At 39.9% G+C, this 21,207-nt stretch overlaps 1 protein-coding gene and 1 long non-coding RNA gene across 7 annotated transcripts in view; one reads left to right on the top strand and one right to left on the bottom strand.

Annotated features, from left to right (window-relative positions):
- Positions 1–13,644: 13,644 nt before the first annotated feature.
- Positions 13,645–21,207, bottom strand: part of LOC139606035 (uncharacterized) — a 37,944-nt gene continuing 30,381 nt past the window's right edge. For 2 of the 6 annotated variants that reach the window (XM_071457997.1, XM_071458000.1), the window contains exons 2-10: positions 20,332–20,367; positions 20,195–20,242; positions 20,032–20,073; positions 19,794–19,913; positions 14,706–14,741; positions 14,545–14,616; positions 14,371–14,418; positions 14,168–14,293; positions 13,645–14,067 (exon numbers count right to left, since the gene is read on the bottom strand). In XM_071457997.1, the coding sequence (XP_071314098.1) occupies positions 14,210–14,293; positions 14,371–14,418; positions 14,545–14,616; positions 14,706–14,741; positions 19,794–19,913; positions 20,032–20,073; positions 20,195–20,242; positions 20,332–20,367 (486 nt within the window). In that variant the 3' untranslated portion in view covers positions 13,645–14,067; positions 14,168–14,209. Of the gene's footprint in view, positions 14,068–14,167; positions 14,294–14,370; positions 14,419–14,544; positions 14,617–14,705; positions 14,742–15,204; positions 15,310–15,397; positions 15,425–16,885; positions 16,934–17,155; positions 17,174–17,319; positions 17,425–17,512; positions 17,540–17,760; positions 17,809–19,793; positions 19,914–20,031; positions 20,074–20,194; positions 20,243–20,331; positions 20,368–20,751; positions 21,173–21,207 lie in introns of those variants that run through there. The other 4 variants (XM_071457994.1, XM_071457998.1, XM_071457999.1 and 1 more) reach the window with 4 other exon arrangements.
- On the top strand, positions 18,190–19,083 carry LOC139606038 (uncharacterized). Its single transcript, XR_011684538.1, has 2 exons — positions 18,190–18,297; positions 18,485–19,083. It is a non-coding gene; the product is annotated as an uncharacterized lncRNA (long non-coding RNA).

The raw sequence follows: 21,207 nt of genomic DNA, 5'->3' as shown, positions 1-21,207 counted from the left end.
AACAAATTTAAAAACAATGAATCATATCATTTTTCTTTTGATAAAAAACGAAAACGGGTCCCTCACACCGCTGAGCCAGGACTCCTTTCAACAGCTGTGGGAGAGTGTATTAGACAGGCTCAAATAAACCTGGAGTTGACCTTTGACCTCTCCAATTGTATGGGGTATTTTATTATTTCTATTTTTATTTCTTTTGACCTCCCCAGAAACCAAGTTTCACACCTCCGCCCTGCTCCACATAAGCTACAGCTGTTCTGACCAATCACAGGCCTAGTATGCTAATGAGAGTCAAACTGCTGAGAGTCCTTTGCCATATTCACCCATATACCTACCTCTGTCTGACCCCAGCCCTAGCCCTAGAGAGCAACGCCCCCCTGTGGCCGTCCCCAGGCGCTGATCTTAACCCTAGCCACTCATATTAGGTCATATTTGTTGTAATTTATTTCTACATTTTTCCCTTGTCCTTCTCTATCTTGAAGAGGGTTTTTTTTCTTTCCATAACAAAAAAAACTCATTGGATGATGTTTTTTCTTCAGATTTCATGTATTAGAAAATATATCAGGGCTTTACATACATTTCATTAGGGAGGATTTCACAACAGAAGTGACATATAAAGCAGTTGCCAGTGCCGATACATCAAAAATATATTGGCCTTATTTTTCTTCTAGCACACAGGTTTCAATAAATCATTTTGTTCATTGCTGTGGACACACGATAGCTGCACAACCTCCAAATTGATTTGGGATCATGAAAATCACAATAAATGAGAATTAAACATTTAATTGGCACATAAAGAGTTTTTAAAAAAAGGCATGGAATACATTTTATAATCCAATAAAAAACAGCAACATGCAATACATACAATATACAACATACAACATTAAAACCTCAAAACCATTGACCTCAAGCAAATACTTGCTTTCAGGGAACCTTGCCTTCAGCTAACATTAGAGCTGGGCTTAAATTGACTGTATTTCAATTTCATGGGCTGTTTTGAGGCTAAAATGAGTGCTTTTTATTATCTGTAACTGCAGGTTGAATGATTGCTGTTTTTTCCCAAGGTGGATGCAATGATTTGTTTTGTCCTACAGATGGAGACACGGGGCCACTAATCACAAGAGTTACCATCTCTTCAACTCTGTACAGTAACCATGTCAACACATCAGCCCCACTGAACACATTGCCTTTTCATACAAGCCTACACAACACATGAGTGGCACAGTTACTTGCTGTGTGTTTTGCATGCATTTCTTGCACTTGATGCATGTATATTGTGTTTTTCTATCCATCTTGGGCCAACACGCTCAGCAGCGCTTCTTTTTGTTGCTGCTGGCCACAACCTAGAATAATGAAAAGATGAAAAGATGAGGAATTTTACCAACATATCTCTCTCTCTCTCTCTCTCACAGACAAACACACACACACACAAACACTCACTCACTCTCTGTCTCTTTCTCTCTCACACACACACAGACACACACACACACACACACACACACAAAACAATTAAAAACAAATTTAAAAAACAATGAATCATATCATTTTTCTTTTGATAAAAAACGAAAACGGGTCCCTCACACCGCTGAGCCAGGACTCCTTTCAACAGCTGTGGGAGAGTGTATTAGACAGGCTCAAATAAACCTGGAGTTGACCTTTGACCTCTCCAATTGTATGGGGTATTTTATTATTTCTATTTTTATTTCTTTTGACCATCACATGGCGTCTTTCCTAAACATAACCTGAGAGGAGAGAGTGCCTAATGCCAACCAATTGTGTTATTCATATTTTTATTCCTTTTAAACCTCACTCTTTCCTCATCTCAAGCAGAAATGGCCTACTCTTAACCTCATTTGATTTGTTTTTTTATGAAATCATGAACATTTCTAGCTCTTGTAAACAAACTAAACGTGCCGTGGCTCGTCTTGACCACTCACCTGTTAGGACAGAACGGTGGAGCTGGGCAAACCATCGTCGAGCTTTGCGTCGTTTTATTTTGAAGGAACACTTCCTGTGGCAGAGGAAGTCCCAACGACGCCGCCATATCTAAAGTCACTTGACCGCGCCTGTCAGATCCTGCTACAATCTGCAGACTATAGCGATTTCTGACAAGAGGACACATGACAAAGCACCGCCGCCAAACGCCACACTACCAACTCATCCCAGTCCACTCAAAGTGGCCTGAAATGTGCTCCCAAAGCCATTCTGCTGACACTTTTTTTTTTCTCTGACTTCTTTCATTGAGCATGAAATCCCCCTAAACGATCAACATTTGCATCAGGTGTCGGCAGCAGTCCGCTGGAGGTGCGCCGACCTCCCCAGAAACCAAGTTTCACACCTCCGCCCTGCTCCACATAAGCTACAGCTGTTCTGACCAATCACAGGCCTAGTATGCTAATGAGAGTCAAACTGCTGAGAGTCCTTTGCCATATTCACCCATATACCTACCTCTGTCTGACCCCAGCCCTAGCCCTAGAGAGCAACGCCCCCCTGTGGCCGTCCCCAGGCGCTGATCTTAACCCTAGCCACTCATATTAGGTCATATTTGTTGTAATTTATTTCTACATTTTTCCCTTGTCCTTCTCTATCTTGAAGAGGTTTTTTTTTCTTTCCATAACAAAAAAAAAACTCATTGGATGATGTTTTTTTTTCAGATTTCATGTATTAGAAAATATATCAGGGCTTTACATACATTTCATTAGGGAGGATTACACAACAGAAGTGACATATAAAGCAGTTGCCAGTGCCGATACATCAAAAATATATTGGCCTTATTTTTCTTCTAGCACACAGGTTTCAATAAATCATTTTGTTCATTGCTGTGGACACACGATAGCTGCACAACCTCCAAATTGATTTGGGATCATGAAAATCACAATAAATGAGAATTAAACATTTAATTGGCACATAAAGAGTTTTAAAAAAAAGGCATGGAATACATTTTATAATCCAATAAAAAACAGCAACATGCAATACATACAATATACAATATACAACATACAACATTAAAACCTCAAAACCATTGACCTCAAGCAAATACTTGCCTTTAGCTAACATTAGAGCTGGGCTTAAATTGACTGTATTTCAATTTCATGGGCTGTTTTGAGGCTAAAATGAGTGCTTTTTACTGATCTGTAACTGCAGGTTGAATGATTGCTGTTTTTTCCCAAGGTGGATGCAATGATTTGTTTTGTCCAACAGATGGAGACACGGGGCCACTAATCACAAGAGTTACCATCTCTTCAACTCTGTACAGTAACCATGTCAACACATCAGCCCCACTGAACACATTGCCTTTTCATACAAGCCTACACAACACATGAGTGGCACAGTTACTTGCTGTGTGTTTTGCATGCATTTCTTGCACTTGATGCATGTATATTGTGTTTTTCTATCCATCTTGGGCCAACACGCTCAGCAGCGCTTCTTTTTGTTGCTGCTGGCCACAACCTAGAATAATGAAAAGATGAAAAGATGAGGAATTTTACCAACATATCTCTCTCTCTCTCTCTCTCACAGACAAACACACACACACAAACACTCACTCACTCTCTGTCTCTTTCTCTCTCACACACACACAGACAAAACAATTAAAAACAAATTTAAAAAACAATGAATCATATCATTTTTCTTTTGATAAAAAACGAAAACGGGTCCCTCACACCGCTGAGCCAGGACTCCTTTCGACAGCTGTGGGAGAGTGTATTAGACAGGCTCAAATAAACCTGGAGTTGACCTTTGACCTCTCCAATTGTATGGGGTATTTTATTATTTCTATTTTTATTTCTTTTGACCTCCCCAGAAACCAAGTTTCACACCTCCGCCCTGCTCCACATAAGCTACAGCTGTTCTGACCAATCACAGGCCTAGTATGCTAATGAGAGTCAAACTGCTGAGAGTCCTTTGCCATATTCACCCATATACCTACCTCTGTCTGACCCCAGCCCTAGCCCTAGAGAGCAACGCCCCCCTGTGGCCGTCCCCAGGCGCTGATCTTAACCCTGGCCACTCATATTAGGTCATATTTGTTGTAATTTATTTCTACATTTTTCCCTTGTCCTTCTCTATCTTGAAGAGGTTTTTTTTTCTTTCCATAACAAAAAAAAAAAACTCATTGGATGATGTTTTTTCTTCAGATTTCATGTATTAGAAAATATATCAGGGCTTTACATACATTTCATTAGGGAGGATTTCACAACAGAAGTGACATATAAAGCAGTTGCCAGTGCCGATACATCAAAAATATATTGGCCTTATTTTTCTTCTAGCACACAGGTTTCAATAAATCATTTTGTTCATTGCTGTGGACACACGATAGCTGCACAACCTCCAAATTGATTTGGGATCATGAAAATCACAATAAATGAGAATTAAACATTTAATTGGCACATAAAGAGTTTTAAAAAAAAGGCATGGAATACATTTTATAATCCAATAAAAAACAGCAACATGCAATACATACAATATACAACATACAACATTAAAACCTCAAAACCATTGACCTCAAGCAAATACTTGCTTTCAGGGAACCTTGCCTTTAGCTAACATTAGAGCTGGGCTTAAATTGACTGTATTTCAATTTCATGGGCTGTTTTGAGGCTAAAATGAGTGCTTTTTACTGATCTGTAACTGCAGGTTGAATGATTGCTGTTTTTTCCCAAGGTGGATGCAATGATTTGTTTTGTCCAACAGATGGAGACACGGGGCCACTAATCACAAGAGTTACCATCTCTTCAACTCTGTACAGTAACCCTGTCAGTCTAGACAACACATCAGCCCCACTGAACACATTGCCTTTTCATACAAGCCTACACAACACATGAGTGGCACAGTTACTTGCTGTGTGTTTTGCATGCATTTCTTGCACTTGATGCATGTATATTGTGTTTTTCTATCCATCTTGGGCCAACACGCTTAGCAGCGCTTCTTTTTGTTGCTGCTGGCCACAACCTAGAATAATGAAAAGATGAAAAGATGAGGAATTTTACGAGCATATCTCTCTCTCTCTCTCTCTCACAGACAAACACACACACACACAAACACTCACTCACTCTCTGTCTCTTTCTCTCTCACACACACACAGACACACACACACACACACACACACAAAACAATTAAAAACAAATTTAAAAAACAATGAATCATATCATTTTTCTTTTGATAAAAAACGAAAACGGGTCCCTCACACCGCTGAGCCAGGACTCCTTTCAACAGCTGTGGGAGAGTGTATTAGACAGGCTCAAATAAACCTGGAGTTGACCTTTGACCTCTCCAATTGTATGGGGTATTTTATTATTTCTATTTTTATTTCTTTTGACCTCCCCAGAAACCAAGTTTCACACCTCCGCCCTGCTCCACATAAGCTACAGCTGTTCTGACCAATCACAGGCCTAGTATGCTAATGAGAGTCAAACTGCTGAGAGTCCTTTGCCATATTCACCCATATACCTACCTCTGTCTGACCCCAGCCCTAGCCCTAGAGAGCAACGCCCCCCTGTGGCCGTCCCCAGGCGCTGATCTTAACCCTAGCCACTCATATTAGGTCATATTTGTTGTAATTTATTTCTACATTTTTCCCTTGTCCTTCTCTATCTTGAAGAGGTTTTTTCTTCTTTCCATAACAAAAAAAACTCATTGGATGATGTTTTTTCTTCAGATTTCATGTATTAGAAAATATATCAGGGCTTTACATACATTTCATTAGGGAGGATTTCACAACAGAAGTGACATATAAAGCAGTTGCCAGTGCCGATACATCAAAAATATATTGGCCTTATTTTTCTTCTAGCACACAGGTTTCAATAAATCATTTTGTTCATTGCTGTGGACACACGATAGCTGCACAACCTCCAAATTGATTTGGGATCATGAAAATCACAATAAATGAGAATTAAACATTTAATTGGCACACAAAGAGTTTTTAAAAAAGGCATGGAATACATTTTATAATCCAATAAAAAACAGCAACATGCAATACATACAATATACAACATACAACATTAAAACCTCAAAACCATTGACCTCAAGCAAATACTTGCCTTCAGGGAACCTTGCCTTCAGCTAACATTAGAGCTGGGCTTAAATTGACTGTATTTCAATTTCATGGGCTGTTTTGAGGCTAAAATGAGTGCTTTTTACTGATCTGTAACTGCAGGTTGAATGATTGCTGTTTTTTCCCAAGGTGGATGCAATGATTTGTTTTGTCCAACACATGGAGACACGGGGCCACTAATCACAAGAGTTACCATCTCTTCAACTCTGTACAGTAACCATGTCAACACATCAGCCCCACTGAACACATTGCCTTTTCATACAAGCCTACACAACACATGAGTGGCACAGTTACTTGCTGTGTGTTTTGCATGCATTTCTTGCACTTGATGCATGTATATTGTGTTTTTCTATCCATCTTGGGCCAACACGCTCAGCAGCGCTTCTTTTTGTTGCTGCTGGCCACAACCTAGAATAATGAAAAGATGAAAAGATGAGGAATTTTACCAACATATCTCTCTCTCTCTCTCTCTCACAGACAAACACACACACACACAAACACTCACTCACTCTCTGTCTCTTTCTCTCTCACACACACACAGACACACACACACACACACACACACACAAAACAATTAAAAACACATTTAAAAAACAATGAATCATATCATTTTTCTTTTGATAAAAAACGAAAACGGGTCCCTCACACCGCTGAGCCAGGACTCCTTTCAACAGCTGTGGGAGAGTGTATTAGACAGGCTCAAATAAACCTGGAGTTGACCTTTGACCTCTCCAATTGTATGGGGTATTTTATTATTTCTATTTTTATTTCTTTTGACCTCCCCAGAAACCAAGTTTCACACCTCCGCCCTGCTCCACATAAGCTACAGCTGTTCTGACCAATCACAGGCCTAGTATGCTAATGAGAGTCAAACTGCTGAGAGTCCTTTGCCATATTCACCCATATACCTACCTCTGTCTGACCCCAGCCCTAGCCCTAGAGAGCAACGCCCCCCTGTGGCCGTCCCCAGGCGCTGATCTTAACCCTAGCCACTCATATTAGGTCATATTTGTTGTAATTTATGTCTACATTTTTCCCTTGTCCTTCTCTATCTTGAAGAGGTTTTTTTTTCTTTCCATAACAAAAAGAACTCATTGGATGATGTTTTTTCTTCAGATTTCATGTATTAGAAAATATATCAGGGCTTTACATACATTTCATTAGGGAGGATTTCACAACAGAAGTGACATATAAAGCAGTTGCCAGTGCCGATACATCAAAAATATATTGGCCTTATTTTTCTTCTAGCACACAGATTTCAATAAATCATTTTGTTCATTGCTGTGGACACACGATAGCTGCACAACCTCCAAATTGATTTGGGATCATGAAAATCACAATAAATGAGAATTAAACATTTAATTGGCACATAAAGAGTTTTAAAAAAAAGGCATGGAATACATTTTATAATCCAATAAAAAACAGCAACATGCAATACATACAATATACAACATACAACATTAAAACCTCAAAACCATTGACCTCAAGGAAATACTTGCCTTCAGCTAACATTAGAGCTGGGCTTAAATTGACTGTATTTCAATTTCATGGGCTGTTTTGAGGCTAAAATGAGTGCTTTTTACTGATCTGTAACTGCAGGTTGAATGATTGCTGTTTTTTCCCAAGGTGGATGCAATGATTTGTTTTGTCCAACACATGGAGACACGGGGCCACTAATCACAAGAGTTACCATCTCTTCAACTCTGTACAGTAACCATGTCAACACATCAGCCCCACTGAACACATTGCCTTTTCATACAAGCCTACACAACACATGAGTGGCACAGTTACTTGCTGTGTGTTTTGCATGCATTTCTTGCACTTGATGCATGTATATTGTGTTTTTCTATCCATCTTGGGCCAACACGCTCAGCAGCGCTTCTTTTTGTTGCTGCTGGCCACAACCTAGAATAATGAAAAGATGAAAAGATGAGGAATTTTACCAACATATCTCTCTCTCTCTCTCTCTCACAGACAAACACACACACACACAAACACTCACTCACTCTCTGTCTCTTTCTCTCTCACACACACACAGACACACACACACACACACACACAAAACAATTAAAAACAAATTTAAAAAACAATGAATCATATCATTTTTCTTTTGATAAAAAACGAAAACGGGTCCCTCACACCGCTGAGCCAGGACTCCTTTCAACAGCTGTGGGAGAGTGTATTAGACAGGCTCAAATAAACCTGGAGTTGACCTTTGACCTCTCCAATTGTATGGGGTATTTTATTATTTCTATTTTTATTTCTTTTGACCATCACATGGCGTCTTTCCTAAACATAACCTGAGAGGAGAGAGTGCCTAATGCCAACCAATTGTGTTATTCATATTTTTATTCCTTTTAAACCTCACTCTTTCCTCATCTCAAGCAGAAATGGCCTACTCTTAACCTCATTTGATTTGTTTTTTTATGAAATCATGAACATTTCTAGCTCTTGTAAACAAACTAAACGTGCCGTGGCTCGTCTTGACCACTCACCTGTTAGGACAGAACGGTGGAGCTGGGCAAACCATCGTCGAGCTTTGCGTCGTTTTATTTTGAAGGAACACTTCCTGTGGCAGAGGAAGTCCCAACGACGCCGCCATATCTAAAGTCACTTGACCGCGCCTGTCAGATCCTGCTACAATCTGCAGACTATAGCGATTTCTGACAAGAGGACACATGACAAAGCACCGCCGCCAAACGCCACACTACCAACTCATCCCAGTCCACTCAAAGTGGCCTGAAATGTGCTCCCAAAGCCATTCTGCTGACACTTTTTTTTTTCTCTGACTTCTTTCATTGAGCATGAAATCCCCCTAAACGATCAACATTTGCATCAGGTGTCGGCAGCAGTCCGCTGGAGGTGCGCCGACCTCCCCAGAAACCAAGTTTCACACCTCCGCCCTGCTCCACAGAAGCTACAGCTGTTCTGACCAATCACAGGCCTAGTATGCTAATGAGAGTCAAACTGCTGAGAGTCCTTTGCCATATTCACCCATATACCTACCTCTGTCTGACCCCAGCCCTAGCCCTAGAGAGCAACGCCCCCCTGTGGCCGTCCCCAGGCGCTGATCTTAACCCTAGCCACTCATATTAGGTCATATTTGTTGTAATTTATTTCTACATTTTTCCCTTGTCCTTCTCTATCTTGAAGAGGTTTTTTTTTCTTTCCATAACAAAAAAAACTCATTGGATGATGTTTTTTCTTCAGATTTCATGTATTAGAAAATATATCAGGGCTTTATATACATTTCATTAGGGAGGATTACACAACAGAAGTGACATATAAAGCAGTTGCCAGTGCCAATACATCAAAAATATATTGGCCTTATTTTTCTTCTAGCACACAGGTTTCAATAAATCATTTTGTTCATTGCTGTGGACACACGATAGCTGCACAACCTCCAAATTGATTTGGGATCATGAAAATCACAATAAATGAGAATTAAACATTTAATTGGCACATAAAGAGTTTTAAAAAAAAGGCATGGAATACATTTTATAATCCAATAAAAAACAGCAACATGCAATACATACAATATACAATATACAACATACAACATTAAAACCTCAAAACCATTGACCTCAAGCAAATACTTGCCTTTAGCTAACATTAGAGCTGGGCTTAAATTGACTGTATTTCAATTTCATGGGCTGTTTTGAGGCTAAAATGAGTGCTTTTTACTGATCTGTAACTGCAGGTTGAATGATTGCTGTTTTTTCCCAAGGTGGATGCAATGATTTGTTTTGTCCAACAGATGGAGACACGGGGCCACTAATCACAAGAGTTACCATCTCTTCAACTCTGTACAGTAACCATGTCAACACATCAGCCCCACTGAACACATTGCCTTTTCATACAAGCCTACACAACACATGAGTGGCACAGTTACTTGCTGTGTGTTTTGCATGCATTTCTTGCACTTGATGCATGTATATTGTGTTTTTCTATCCATCTTGGGCCAACACGCTCAGCAGCGCTTCTTTTTGTTGCTGCTGGCCACAACCTAGAATAATGAAAAGATGAAAAGATGAGGAATTTTACCAACATATCTCTCTCTCTCTCTCTCTCACAGACAAACACACACACACAAACACTCACTCACTCTCTGTCTCTTTCTCTCTCACACACACACAGACAAAACAATTAAAAACAAATTTAAAAAACAATGAATCATATCATTTTTCTTTTGATAAAAAACGAAAACGGGTCCCTCACACCGCTGAGCCAGGACTCCTTTCAACAGCTGTGGGAGAGTGTATTAGACAGGCTCAAATAAACCTGGAGTTGACCTTTGACCTCTCCAATTGTATGGGGTATTTTATTATTTCTATTTTTATTTCTTTTGACCTCCCCAGAAACCAAGTTTCACACCTCCGCCCTGCTCCACATAAGCTACAGCTGTTCTGACCAATCACAGGCCTAGTATGCTAATGAGAGTCAAACTGCTGAGAGTCCTTTGCCATATTCACCCATATACCTAACCCTAACCCTAACCATAACCCTGCTGAGAGTCCTTTGCCATATTCACCCATATACCTACCTCTGTCTGACCCCAGCCCTAGCCCTAGAGAGCAACGCCCCCCTGTGGCCGTCCCCAGGCGCTGATCTTAACCCTAGCCACTCATATTAGGTCATATTTGTTGTAATTTATTTCTACATTTTTCCCTTGTCCTTCTCTATCTTGAAGAGGTTTTTTTTTTCTTTCCATAACAAAAAAAAAACTCATTGGATGATGTTTTTTCTTCAGATTTCATGTATTAGAAAATATATCAGGGCTTTACATACATTTCATTAGGGAGGATTTCACAACAGAAGTGACATATAAAGCAGTTGCCAGTGCCGATACATCAAAAATATATTGGCCTTATTTTTCTTCTAGCACACAGGTTTCAATAAATCATTTTGTTCATTGCTGTGGACACACGATAGCTGCACAACCTCCAAATTGATTTGGGATCATGAAAATCACAATAAATGAGAATTAAACATTTAATTGGCACATAAAGAGTTTTAAAAAAAAGGCATGGAATACATTTTATAATCCAATAAAAAACAGCAACATGCAATACATACAATATACAACATACAACATTAAAACCTCAAAACCATTGACCTCAAGCAAATACTTGCCTTCAGCTAACATTAGAGCTGGGCTTAAATTGACTGTATTTCAATTTCATGGGCTGTTTTGAGGCTAAAATGAGTGCTTTTTACTGATCTGTAACTGCAGGTTGAATGATTGCTGTTTTTTCCCAAGGTGGATGCAATGATTTGTTTTGTCCAACACATGGAGACACGGGGCCACTAATCACAAGAGTTACCATCTCTTCAACTCTGTACAGTAACCATGTCAACACATCAGCCCCACTGAACACATTGCCTTTTCATACAAGCCTACACAACACATGAGTGGCACAGTTACTTGCTGTGTGTTTTGCATGCATTTCTTGCACTTGATGCATGTATATTGTGTTTTTCTATCCATCTTGGGCCAACACGCTCAGCAGCGCTTCTTTTTGTTGCTGCTGGCCACAACCTAGAATAATGAAAAGATGAAAAGATGAGGAATTTTACCAACATATCTCTCTCTCTCTCTCTCTCACAGACAAACACACACACACACAAACACTCACTCACTCTCTGTCTCTTTCTCTCTCACACACACACAGACACACACACACACAAAACAATTAAAAACAAATTTAAAAAACAATGAATCATATCATTTTTCTTTTGATAAAAAACGAAAACGGGTCCCTCACACCGCTGAGCCAGGACTCCTTTCGACAGCTGTGGGAGAGTGTATTAGACAGGCTCAAATAAACCTGGAGTTGACCTTTGACCTCTCCAATTGTATGGGGTATTTTATTATTTCTATTTTTATTTCTTTTGACCATCACATGGCGTCTTTCCTAAACATAACCTGAGAGGAGAGAGTGCCTAATGCCAACCAATTGTGTTATTCATATTTTTATTTCTTTTAAACCTCACTCTTTCCTCATCTCAAGCAGAAATGGCCTACTCTTAACCTCATTTGATTTGTTTTTTTATGAAATCATGAACATTTCTAGCTCTTGTAAACAAACTAAACGTGCCGTGGCTCGTCTTGACCACTCACCTGTTAGGACAGAACGGTGGAGCTGGGCAAACCATCGTCGAGCTTTGCGTCGTTTTATTTTGAAGGAACACTTCCTGTGGCAGAGGAAGTCCCAACGACGCCGCCATATCTAAAGTCACTTGACCGCGCCTGTCAGATCCTGCTACAATCTGCAGACTATAGCGATTTCTGACAACAGGACACATGACAAAGCACCGCCGCCAAACGCCACACTACCAACTCATCCCAGTCCACTCAAAGTGGCCTGAAATGTGCTCCCAAAGCCATTCTGCTGACACTTTTTTTTTTCTCTGACTTCTTTCATTGAGCATGAAATCCCCCTAAACGATCAACATTTGCATCAGGTGTCGGCAGCAGTCCGCTGGAGGTGCGCCGACCTCCCCAGAAACCAAGTTTCACACCTCCGCCCTGCTCCACAGAAGCTACAGCTGTTCTGACCAATCACAGGCCTAGTATGCTAATGAGAGTCAAACCGGTGAGAGTCCTTTGCTATATTCACCCATATACCTAACCCTACCTATCCTACCTCTCTCTGACCCCAGCCCAACTGTGCCCCCCTGTGGCCTTCCCCCAGGAGCTGATCTTCAGGGGTTTACATACATTTCATTAGAGAGGATTAAACAACAGAAGTGACATATAAAGCAGTTGCCAGTGGTGATACATCCAAATATATTGGTGTTGTTTTTCTTCTAGCACACAGGTTTCAGTAAATCATTTTGTTCATTGTTAACTTCTGGTGTTTAAAAGATTATAATGAAGTGAATGTGTATTGAATTAGTTTATGGCCACACACACTTGGTAAATTGAATGTAGTGTAAGTCAGTGCTGCAGCGGGACCTTGTGTGGGTAAGAGATCAAAAACTGTGTCATATTTCATGCTGGAAAAATCTGGAAAATGTTTGTGTTACATTTACAAAATCAGACAAACATACCAGAACAAAAGTTAAAAAAATAGGCTGGCCAGTATTTCCATAAAGTTGTTCCTCCTGGAACAAAACAAGCAGAGCTGGAATACACTGAAATCAGCCCTGTTCCTCACTGTCAATCTGCAGATGTAGAGTGAAGGTGACTTTTACCAGATGCTTGTTAAATTATTGAAATGACTGTATAAAAGACAAAAAGCATCTCATTCATTTATCAGCTGTTGTCTTTACTTCTTGTTCTCACTGACAGGTCACAGACACACACACACACACACACACAAACACTCACTCACTCACTCTCTGTGTCTTTCTCTCTCACACACACACACACAGACACACACACACACAAAACAATTGAAAACAAATTAAAAAAAAAATGAATCAAATCATTTTTGTTTTGATAAAAAACGAAAACGGGTCCCTCACACCGCTGAGCCAGGACTCCTTTCAACAGCTGTGGGAGAGTGTATTAGACAGGCTCAAATAAACCTGGAGTTGACCCTTGATATTGACCATATTAAATGTATTCTTCTAAATGTTGTGAAAGACACTACCTGATGGAAAGAGGAGACTCTGAGCTTTCATCTGATGTGTAATATGTTTGAATTGAAGCAGGTAAGGATGAAATAAAATGGGTTATATTGGAGCATATCTAAAGGCTGGCTGGAGGCCTGGGTAGCCTGTTGAAAGTCACCTAAACTCTCCAGGGTTTTGTTAGCCACCAGAACATTCACAATAGATACTGTTGTGCTCATTTAAAAGGTCTCCTCCTAACGTTTATTTAGATATGTCACTCAACAAAATCAGACAATACTAGACTGAAAAAGGCGAGGTTTGAAAGAAATGAAACAGGACAAATATGACTTTTTAAATAGTTAAACATATTCATTTATTCATTTTCCTCCTGTTCGTCCTCTTCAACGTCAGTGACTGTTGGGCTGAACTTCTCCCACACCCACCAAAACTGTCCTCTCCTACAATCAAAGAAATATTTAAGATTGACTTTCAAAGACTGAATTTCAAAAACACTATATGCTTCATACAAAGTAAAAATGTCTTCTGCATAATTCTTACCAGGCTTGGTGCAGGTGCAGGTGGTGGTGGCGGATGAAGTGGTCAAGGTGGTGGACGGCCTCGGTGTGAGTAGCAGGGCCCTCCTGCATAGGCCTCCAGCTCCAGGGCCACGGCCTTCAAGAAAAACTGATATAACCACACTGTTTGTGAATGAGGACAAGTGGTTTTTAAAAGTCAATTGAATTCTATGAAGTTAAACTTACAGTCCTGTCCAGTCCTCCTGAGAGGAGAATCATCCATTTTGAACATCCCTAGAGAGTGATAAAGTATCTTTTTTTACCTTTTTGTTATCATCTTTATTATCAGCTGTAAATGAAACAAATACAAGTTTCAGCATGTTTCATGTAAAGTAAAAATGGGTCCTGTTAAGTTCTCACCATGCTTGGTGAAGATGGAGGTGGTGAAGGTGGTCTAGGTGGTAGGGTTGGTGGGGATGGTGGAGGACACGGCTGCATTAAAAGAGTGAAAAAGTCAGTGTGTAAAACCTGTGTACCTGGTAGTTTTCAAAGTAAATTGAACTACTTGAAAGTATAACTACAGTCCACGGTTGTCCACTGCTGTGAGACATCATCAGCTGTGAATGAGAAGAAAAAGAGATGTCATCTTATTTAGCTTTTGTTCTTGGGTGTTTCCTTTGACTTTGTCTGATTTTGTAAATAGACACCAACATGTTGATAGTGACATAAATGCAGCACATGGGCTGAATGGAGGAGGACTTTTTCCCAGTCTCAACTATGTCTGATTCAGCTTCTTTATACCTCACAGGTTGTAGCTTTGAAGGTTTGTGTTTGTTGGAAAGTACAAAATGTGAGGTTAAATTTGATGTATTATTGAAATCATTCAGATGTTTCCAGCAAGAAATACAAGACTATTTTTGATCACACAAGGTCCCTTTCCTGAGATAAAACACAATTATTGATTTTTCAAGGTTCAACATTATATTGCCAAAACAATATTATTGATTGGATCAGTATTTTTCTGAATTAAATAGATTAGTGAATGATGATGATTTTAATGATTTTATTATGCATCATTACATTCTCGTCCTCTGTGTCCCCATGAGGTGGTGAGGGAGGTGAAGGAGGTGGATGTGGTAAAGGAGGTGCAGAGGATCGGGGGAAGTCCTCACTGTAATCACTGTCCTGTAAAATGGTACAGTAGAAAGCTGACAGGGGAAAACCACAGTGTAGAAACACAGGCACAGCTTATAGACAGGTGTTCTCAACTTACAGTACAGCTGAACCACATGGTGGAGGCCTGTAAGGGAAGCAGCATCAAAAACTCACTGAAATACATCCTGTATGTCTGAGTTCTTTATACATGGTGTAAAATCACTTCACTAACATATATGAAGGTGTCAGTCTGTGCAGAAAACAAGTGCACAAAGCAAAAGGTGTGTGCTTACATGGGTGTCATTTTTGACCAGGACTTGTCCTTTACTTCACATATAAAGCAAGTCTCTAGGACAGCCTTCTTCCACCTGCGCAATATTGCTAAAATCAGACCCATTCTATGTCTAAAGGATGCTGAAAAACTAGTTCATGCATTTGTTACCTCAAGACTAGACTACTGTAACTCTTTATTGTCAGGATGTCCCAAAAAATCAGTAAAAAGCCTCCAATTGATCCAGAATGCGGCAGCACGAGTACTGACAGGAACTAGGAAACGAGATCACATCTCTCCTGTGTTAGCCTCTCTGCATTGGCTCCCTGTAAAATCCAGGATAGAATTTAAAATCCTCCTCCTCACCTACAAAGCCATTAATGGTCAGGCACCATCGTACCTTGGCGAGCTTATAGTTCCCTATTTTCCCAATAGGACACTTCGCTCTCTAAATGCAGGTCAACTTGTGGTTCCCAGAGTTTGTAAGAGCAGAATGGGGGGCAGAGCCTTCAGCTATCAGGCTCCTCTCCTGTGGAACCAGCTCTCAGTGTGGGTTCGGGAGGCAGACCCCCTCTCTACCTTTAAGATCAGGCTTAAAACTGTCCTGTTTAGTAAAGCTTATAGTTAGGGCTGGCTCGGGTATGTCCTGACCCATCCCTTAGTTATGCTGCTATAGAGCTAGACTGCTGGGGGATTCCCATGATTCACTGGGCGCTCTCTCTCTATTTCTTTCTCTCTCCCTCTCTCTCTCTTGATGACTTCATGCCATTAACTTTGTTTCCTTTTCTCTCCTCAGTAGTTTGTGCTTCTCCTCTCTCTCCCTCTCTCTGTCCTCATTCTGCAGGTATCTCTGCCTCGGGAGCAGCAGGATCCAGATCCACCACTACTCATCATTACTATTAACCACTGTTATCTGTCATTATTATTGATAACACCATTACCTACACAGCTGTTCCTGGTCTCTCTCTCTCTCTCTTCTCTCCCCTCTCCTCCCCCTCCCCCTCTTTCTATCTTCTCCTAAACCCAACCGGTCGAGGCAGACGGCTGCCCACCCTGAGCCCGGTTCTGTTGGAGGTTTCTTCCTGTTAAAAGGGAGTTTTTCCTCCCCCCTGTCGCCAAGCGCTTGCTCTTTGTGGGAACTGTTGGGTTTTTCTCTGTAACAAAGTAAGGTCTTGACCTGCCCCTGTAAAGTGCCTTGAGATAATGTATATTATGATTTGGCGCTATACAAATAAAATTGAATTGAATTGAATTGAACTTACATGTGTTTCACAGAATACAAACAAACTCAGGTGAGACAACACAGATGAGGGAATTCATTTAAGGTGGACTTACAGGACTGTGGTCCCCACTGCCTACCCCGCTCTCATCTGACATTGTGACCTGTCAGTGAGAACAAGAAGTAAAGACAACAGCTGATAAATAAATGAGATGCTTTTTGTCTTTTATGTAGTCATTTCAACAATTTAACATCTAATATATGTCACCTTCACTCTACGTCTGGTGGTGGAGAAGGAGGTTGATACGGAGGTGGAAATGGTGAAGGAAGAGAAGGAGGTGGCAGATTTTTCAACAAGAAATACAAGACTGTTTTTGATCACTTACCCACACAAGGTCTCCTTCCTGAAATAAAACATAACCATTGATTATTCAAGGTTCAACATTTTATTGCCAGAACAATATTATTGATTGGAACATGTGTTACTCAGTATTTTTCTGAATTAAATAGATTAGTGAATGAAACATGTGATTTTATTATGCATCATTACATTCTCGTCCTCTGTGTCCCCATGAGGTGGTGAGGGAGGTGAAGGAGGTGGATGTGGTAAAGGAGGTGCAGAGGATCGGGGGAAGTCCTCACTGTAATCACTGTCCTGTAAAATGGTACAGTAGAAAGCTGACAGGGGAAAACCACAGTGTAGAAACACAGGCACAGCTTATAGACAGGTGTTCTCAACTTACAGTACAGCTGAACCACATGGTGGAGGCCTGTAAGGGAAGCAGCATCAAAAACTCACTGAAATACATCCTGTATGTCTGAGTTCTTTATACATGGTGTAAAATCACTTCACTAACATATATGAAGGTGTCAGTCTGTGCAGAAAACAAGTGCACAAAGCAAAAGGTGTGTGCTTACATGTGTTTCACAGAATACAAACCAATTCAGGTGAGACAATATAGATGAGGGAATTAATTTAAGGTGGACTTACAGGACTGTGGTCCCCACTGCCTACCCCGCTCTCATCTGACATTGTGACCTGTCAGTGAGAACATAGAGTGATAAAGTATTTTATTTTTACCTTTATCTATTATCTTTATCATCAGTGGTAAATGAAAAAACAAGTTTCGACATGTTTCATATAAAATACAAATGTCTCCTGCATAATTCTTACCAAGCTTGGTGGAGGTGGAGGTGGAGGAGGTGGAGGTAGTGAGGTTGGTGGAGGAAACGGCTGCATTAAAAGAGTGAAAAAGTCAGTGTGTAAAACCTGTGTACCTGGTAGTTTTTCAAAGTAAATTGAACTACTTGAAAGTATAACTACAGTCCACGGTTGTCCGCTGCTGTGAGACATCATCAGCTGTGAATGAGAAGAAAAAGAGATGTCATCTTATTTAGCTTTTGTTCTTGGGTGTTCCAGATTTTACAGGTTGTTTTAGCTTAGAAGGTTTGTGCTTGTTGGAAAGTACAAAATGTGAGGGTTAATTTGATGTATGATGTCAATAATTCATAGAAGGTTGGATCTAAGGTTTATTTTGATATGTCACTCAACTAGTCCACACAACTAGTTCTCCACAGAGGAGCGTCATCCAATCACCCTAGGGACTGAAAACGTATTTTTACCTTTATTGATTATCTTTATCATCAGCTGTAAATGAAATGAATAAAAGTGTTAGATGTTGTTTTCCTTACATTCATAGAAGGTTGGATCTAAGGTTTATTTTGATATGTCACTCAACTAAATCAGACAATGCTGGACTGAAAGAAGTGGCTATATTTAAAGGCATGATTTGACCTCTGACCCAGGCCCTGTTTTCCTTGTGTTTCAGGTCCATACTGGAACCCTGCTGCCTGCCACAACCCTGGCCCTTTTTTCTGTCAGAGCACCAAACAGCCAAAGATGAATTTGTCTGAGCTGAGTCAGAACCTACCTCTTAGTCAGGACTCCCTCACTGGGGACTGTCACCTCCCCCCTACCTCCACCCTTTATTAAATTGTGGTAAGTTTCTGTTTATTTTTATTTTACTTTGTAAATAGTTTTTTTTATTCTGAATCAGTGGACGGCACACCTGTATTTATTTGATCTGATTTGACAGATTTTATGTTATGGTAAGTGCAACACTGAGAGCAACCTGCCATTTCCCACATAATCTGACATGGCAAAAACTATATTGTAATATATTCCTTATTCCTTGACTGATTCATTTGTTTATTCTTGTTGTTTTTTTTTAAATTAAATGTTCTTTAATATTTCTTGTATATAGTTCAGTTTCCTTTGATATTAAACCAAATGCTTCTATCTATTTATTTCTTTTTTTTTAAAAAAAAACAGCCTTGTTGATGTAGTTGTTGTCTGGCACCTGTTTGCTCACACATGTTAAGTTGATGTTTGATTGACAGGTTTATGTTGTTCTTTGAAATTCTGATTTTTGTTCTTGATCATGGTGAGGATCAGCATTAAAATAAGTCATGGCCCCACTTCAGAAGTAAATCAGGGTAAAGGTAAATCAGGAAGACATGTTGGAAACTGCAAAGAATGCAAAGGTCAGAGGGCAGCAGAACAGAGAGGTCCTAATCCACAGTTCCTGGGTAAGTACTTTTTGTTAGAAATCATTTATTTATCCTTCCATGTGTTCTTCTGGGTTAATGGCTGCTGCTCTGCTGTGTACATCAGAGTGTGACAGTAGGTGGCGTTACTGGCAACAGGTTTAACTTGGATTCTTTCTGACAGCCAGGATGTATGAAATGAAACAGGACAAATGTGCCTCTTTTAAATTATATTTTGTTTTATAGCTTTTATTCAATAACAATTAATTTGTTTGTTCTTTTTTTTAATCGTCATCCTCTTCCTCCTCCTCAATGTCAGACACTGTGGGGCTAAATTTCTCCCACTTCTTCCAGTGCCTGCTTCTCCTCTTCATCTATAATCAAACAAATATTCAAGACTGACTTTCAAAGACTGCATTTCAATTATTTTACAGCATGCTTCATATAAAGTACAAATGTCTTCTGCATAATTCTTACCAAGCTTGGTGCAGGTGGAGGAGGATGAAGTGGGGGTGGAGGTGGCGGTGGTGGAGGGCGTGAGTGGCAGGGCCCTTGTGCATAGGCCTCCAGTTTCAGGGCCACAGCCTCCAAAATAAACTAATAAAACAAGACAAAAAGACAAAAAGTCAGTTCGTTTACAACCTTTAGCACACAGTTTGTGAATGAGGCCAAATGGTTTTTAAAAGTCGATTGAATTCATTTAAATTAAACTTACTGTCCTTTCCAGTTCTCCACAGAGGAGCGTCATCCAATCACCCTAGGGATTGAAAACGTATTTTTACCTTTATTGATTATCTTTATCATCAGCTGTAAATGAAATGAATAAAAGTGTCAACATATTTCATATAGTGTAAAAATGTCTCCTGCATAATTCTTACCAGACTTGGTGGAGGAGGTGGAGGTGGTGAGGTTGGTGGAGGAAACGACTGCATTAAAAGAGTGAAAAAGTCAGTGTGTAAAACCTGTGTACCTGGTAGTTTTCAAAGTAAACTGAACTACTTGAAAGTATAATTACAGTCCACGGTTGTCCACTGCTGTGAGACATCATCAGCTGTGAATGAGAAGAAAAAGAGATGTCATCTTATTTAGCTTTTGTTCTTGGGTGTTTCCTTTGACTTTGTCTGATTTAGTTCCACATTTTACAGGTTGTTTTAGCTTAGAAGGTTTGTGCTTGTTGGAAAGTACAAAATGTGAGGGTTAATTTGATGTATGATGTCAATAATTCATAGAAGGTTGGATCTAAGGTTTATTTTGATATGTCACTCAACTAGTCCACACAACTAGTTCTCCACAGAGGAGCGTCATCCAATCACCCTAGGGACTGAAAACGTATTTTTACCTTTATTGATTATCTTTATCATCAGCTGTAAATGAAATGAATAAAAGTGTCAACATATTTCATATAGTGTAAAAATGTCTCCTGCATAATTCTTACCAGACTTGGTGGAGGAGGTGGAGGTGGAGGTGGTGGAGGTGGTGAGGTTGGTGGAGGACACGGCTGCATTAAAAGAGTGAAAAAGTCAGTGTGTAAAACCTGTGTACCTGGTAGTTTTTTAAAGTAAATTGAACTACTTGAAAGTATAATTACAGTCCACGGTTGTCCACTGCTGTGAGACATCATTAGCTGTGAATGAGAAGAAAAAGAGATGACATCTTATTTAGCTTTTGTTCTTGGGTGTTTCCTTTGACTTTGTCTGATTTAGTTCCACATTTTACAGGTTGTTTTAGCTTAGAAGGTTTGTGCTTGTTGGAAAGTACAAAATGTGGGGGTTAGTTTGCTGTATGTGCATAGCTAATTGTCAGGGGTGAAAACAAAAAGAACATTACATTTACTGTCCTTACTATAAAAAAGTCGGTTTTTTTTCTGCATTTGTATTTCCTAAGTTCTTAC

This window comes from Trachinotus anak, unplaced genomic scaffold (genome assembly GCF_046630095.1).
Source record: "Trachinotus anak isolate AG129_WGS33_773 ecotype Australia unplaced genomic scaffold, CSIRO_AGI_Tana_v1 ptg000021l, whole genome shotgun sequence".
Taxonomy (NCBI): domain Eukaryota; kingdom Metazoa; phylum Chordata; class Actinopteri; order Carangiformes; family Carangidae; genus Trachinotus; species Trachinotus anak.
The sequence above is the reverse complement of the archived record's forward strand: the minus strand, read 5'-3'. Positions and strand labels throughout refer to the sequence as shown.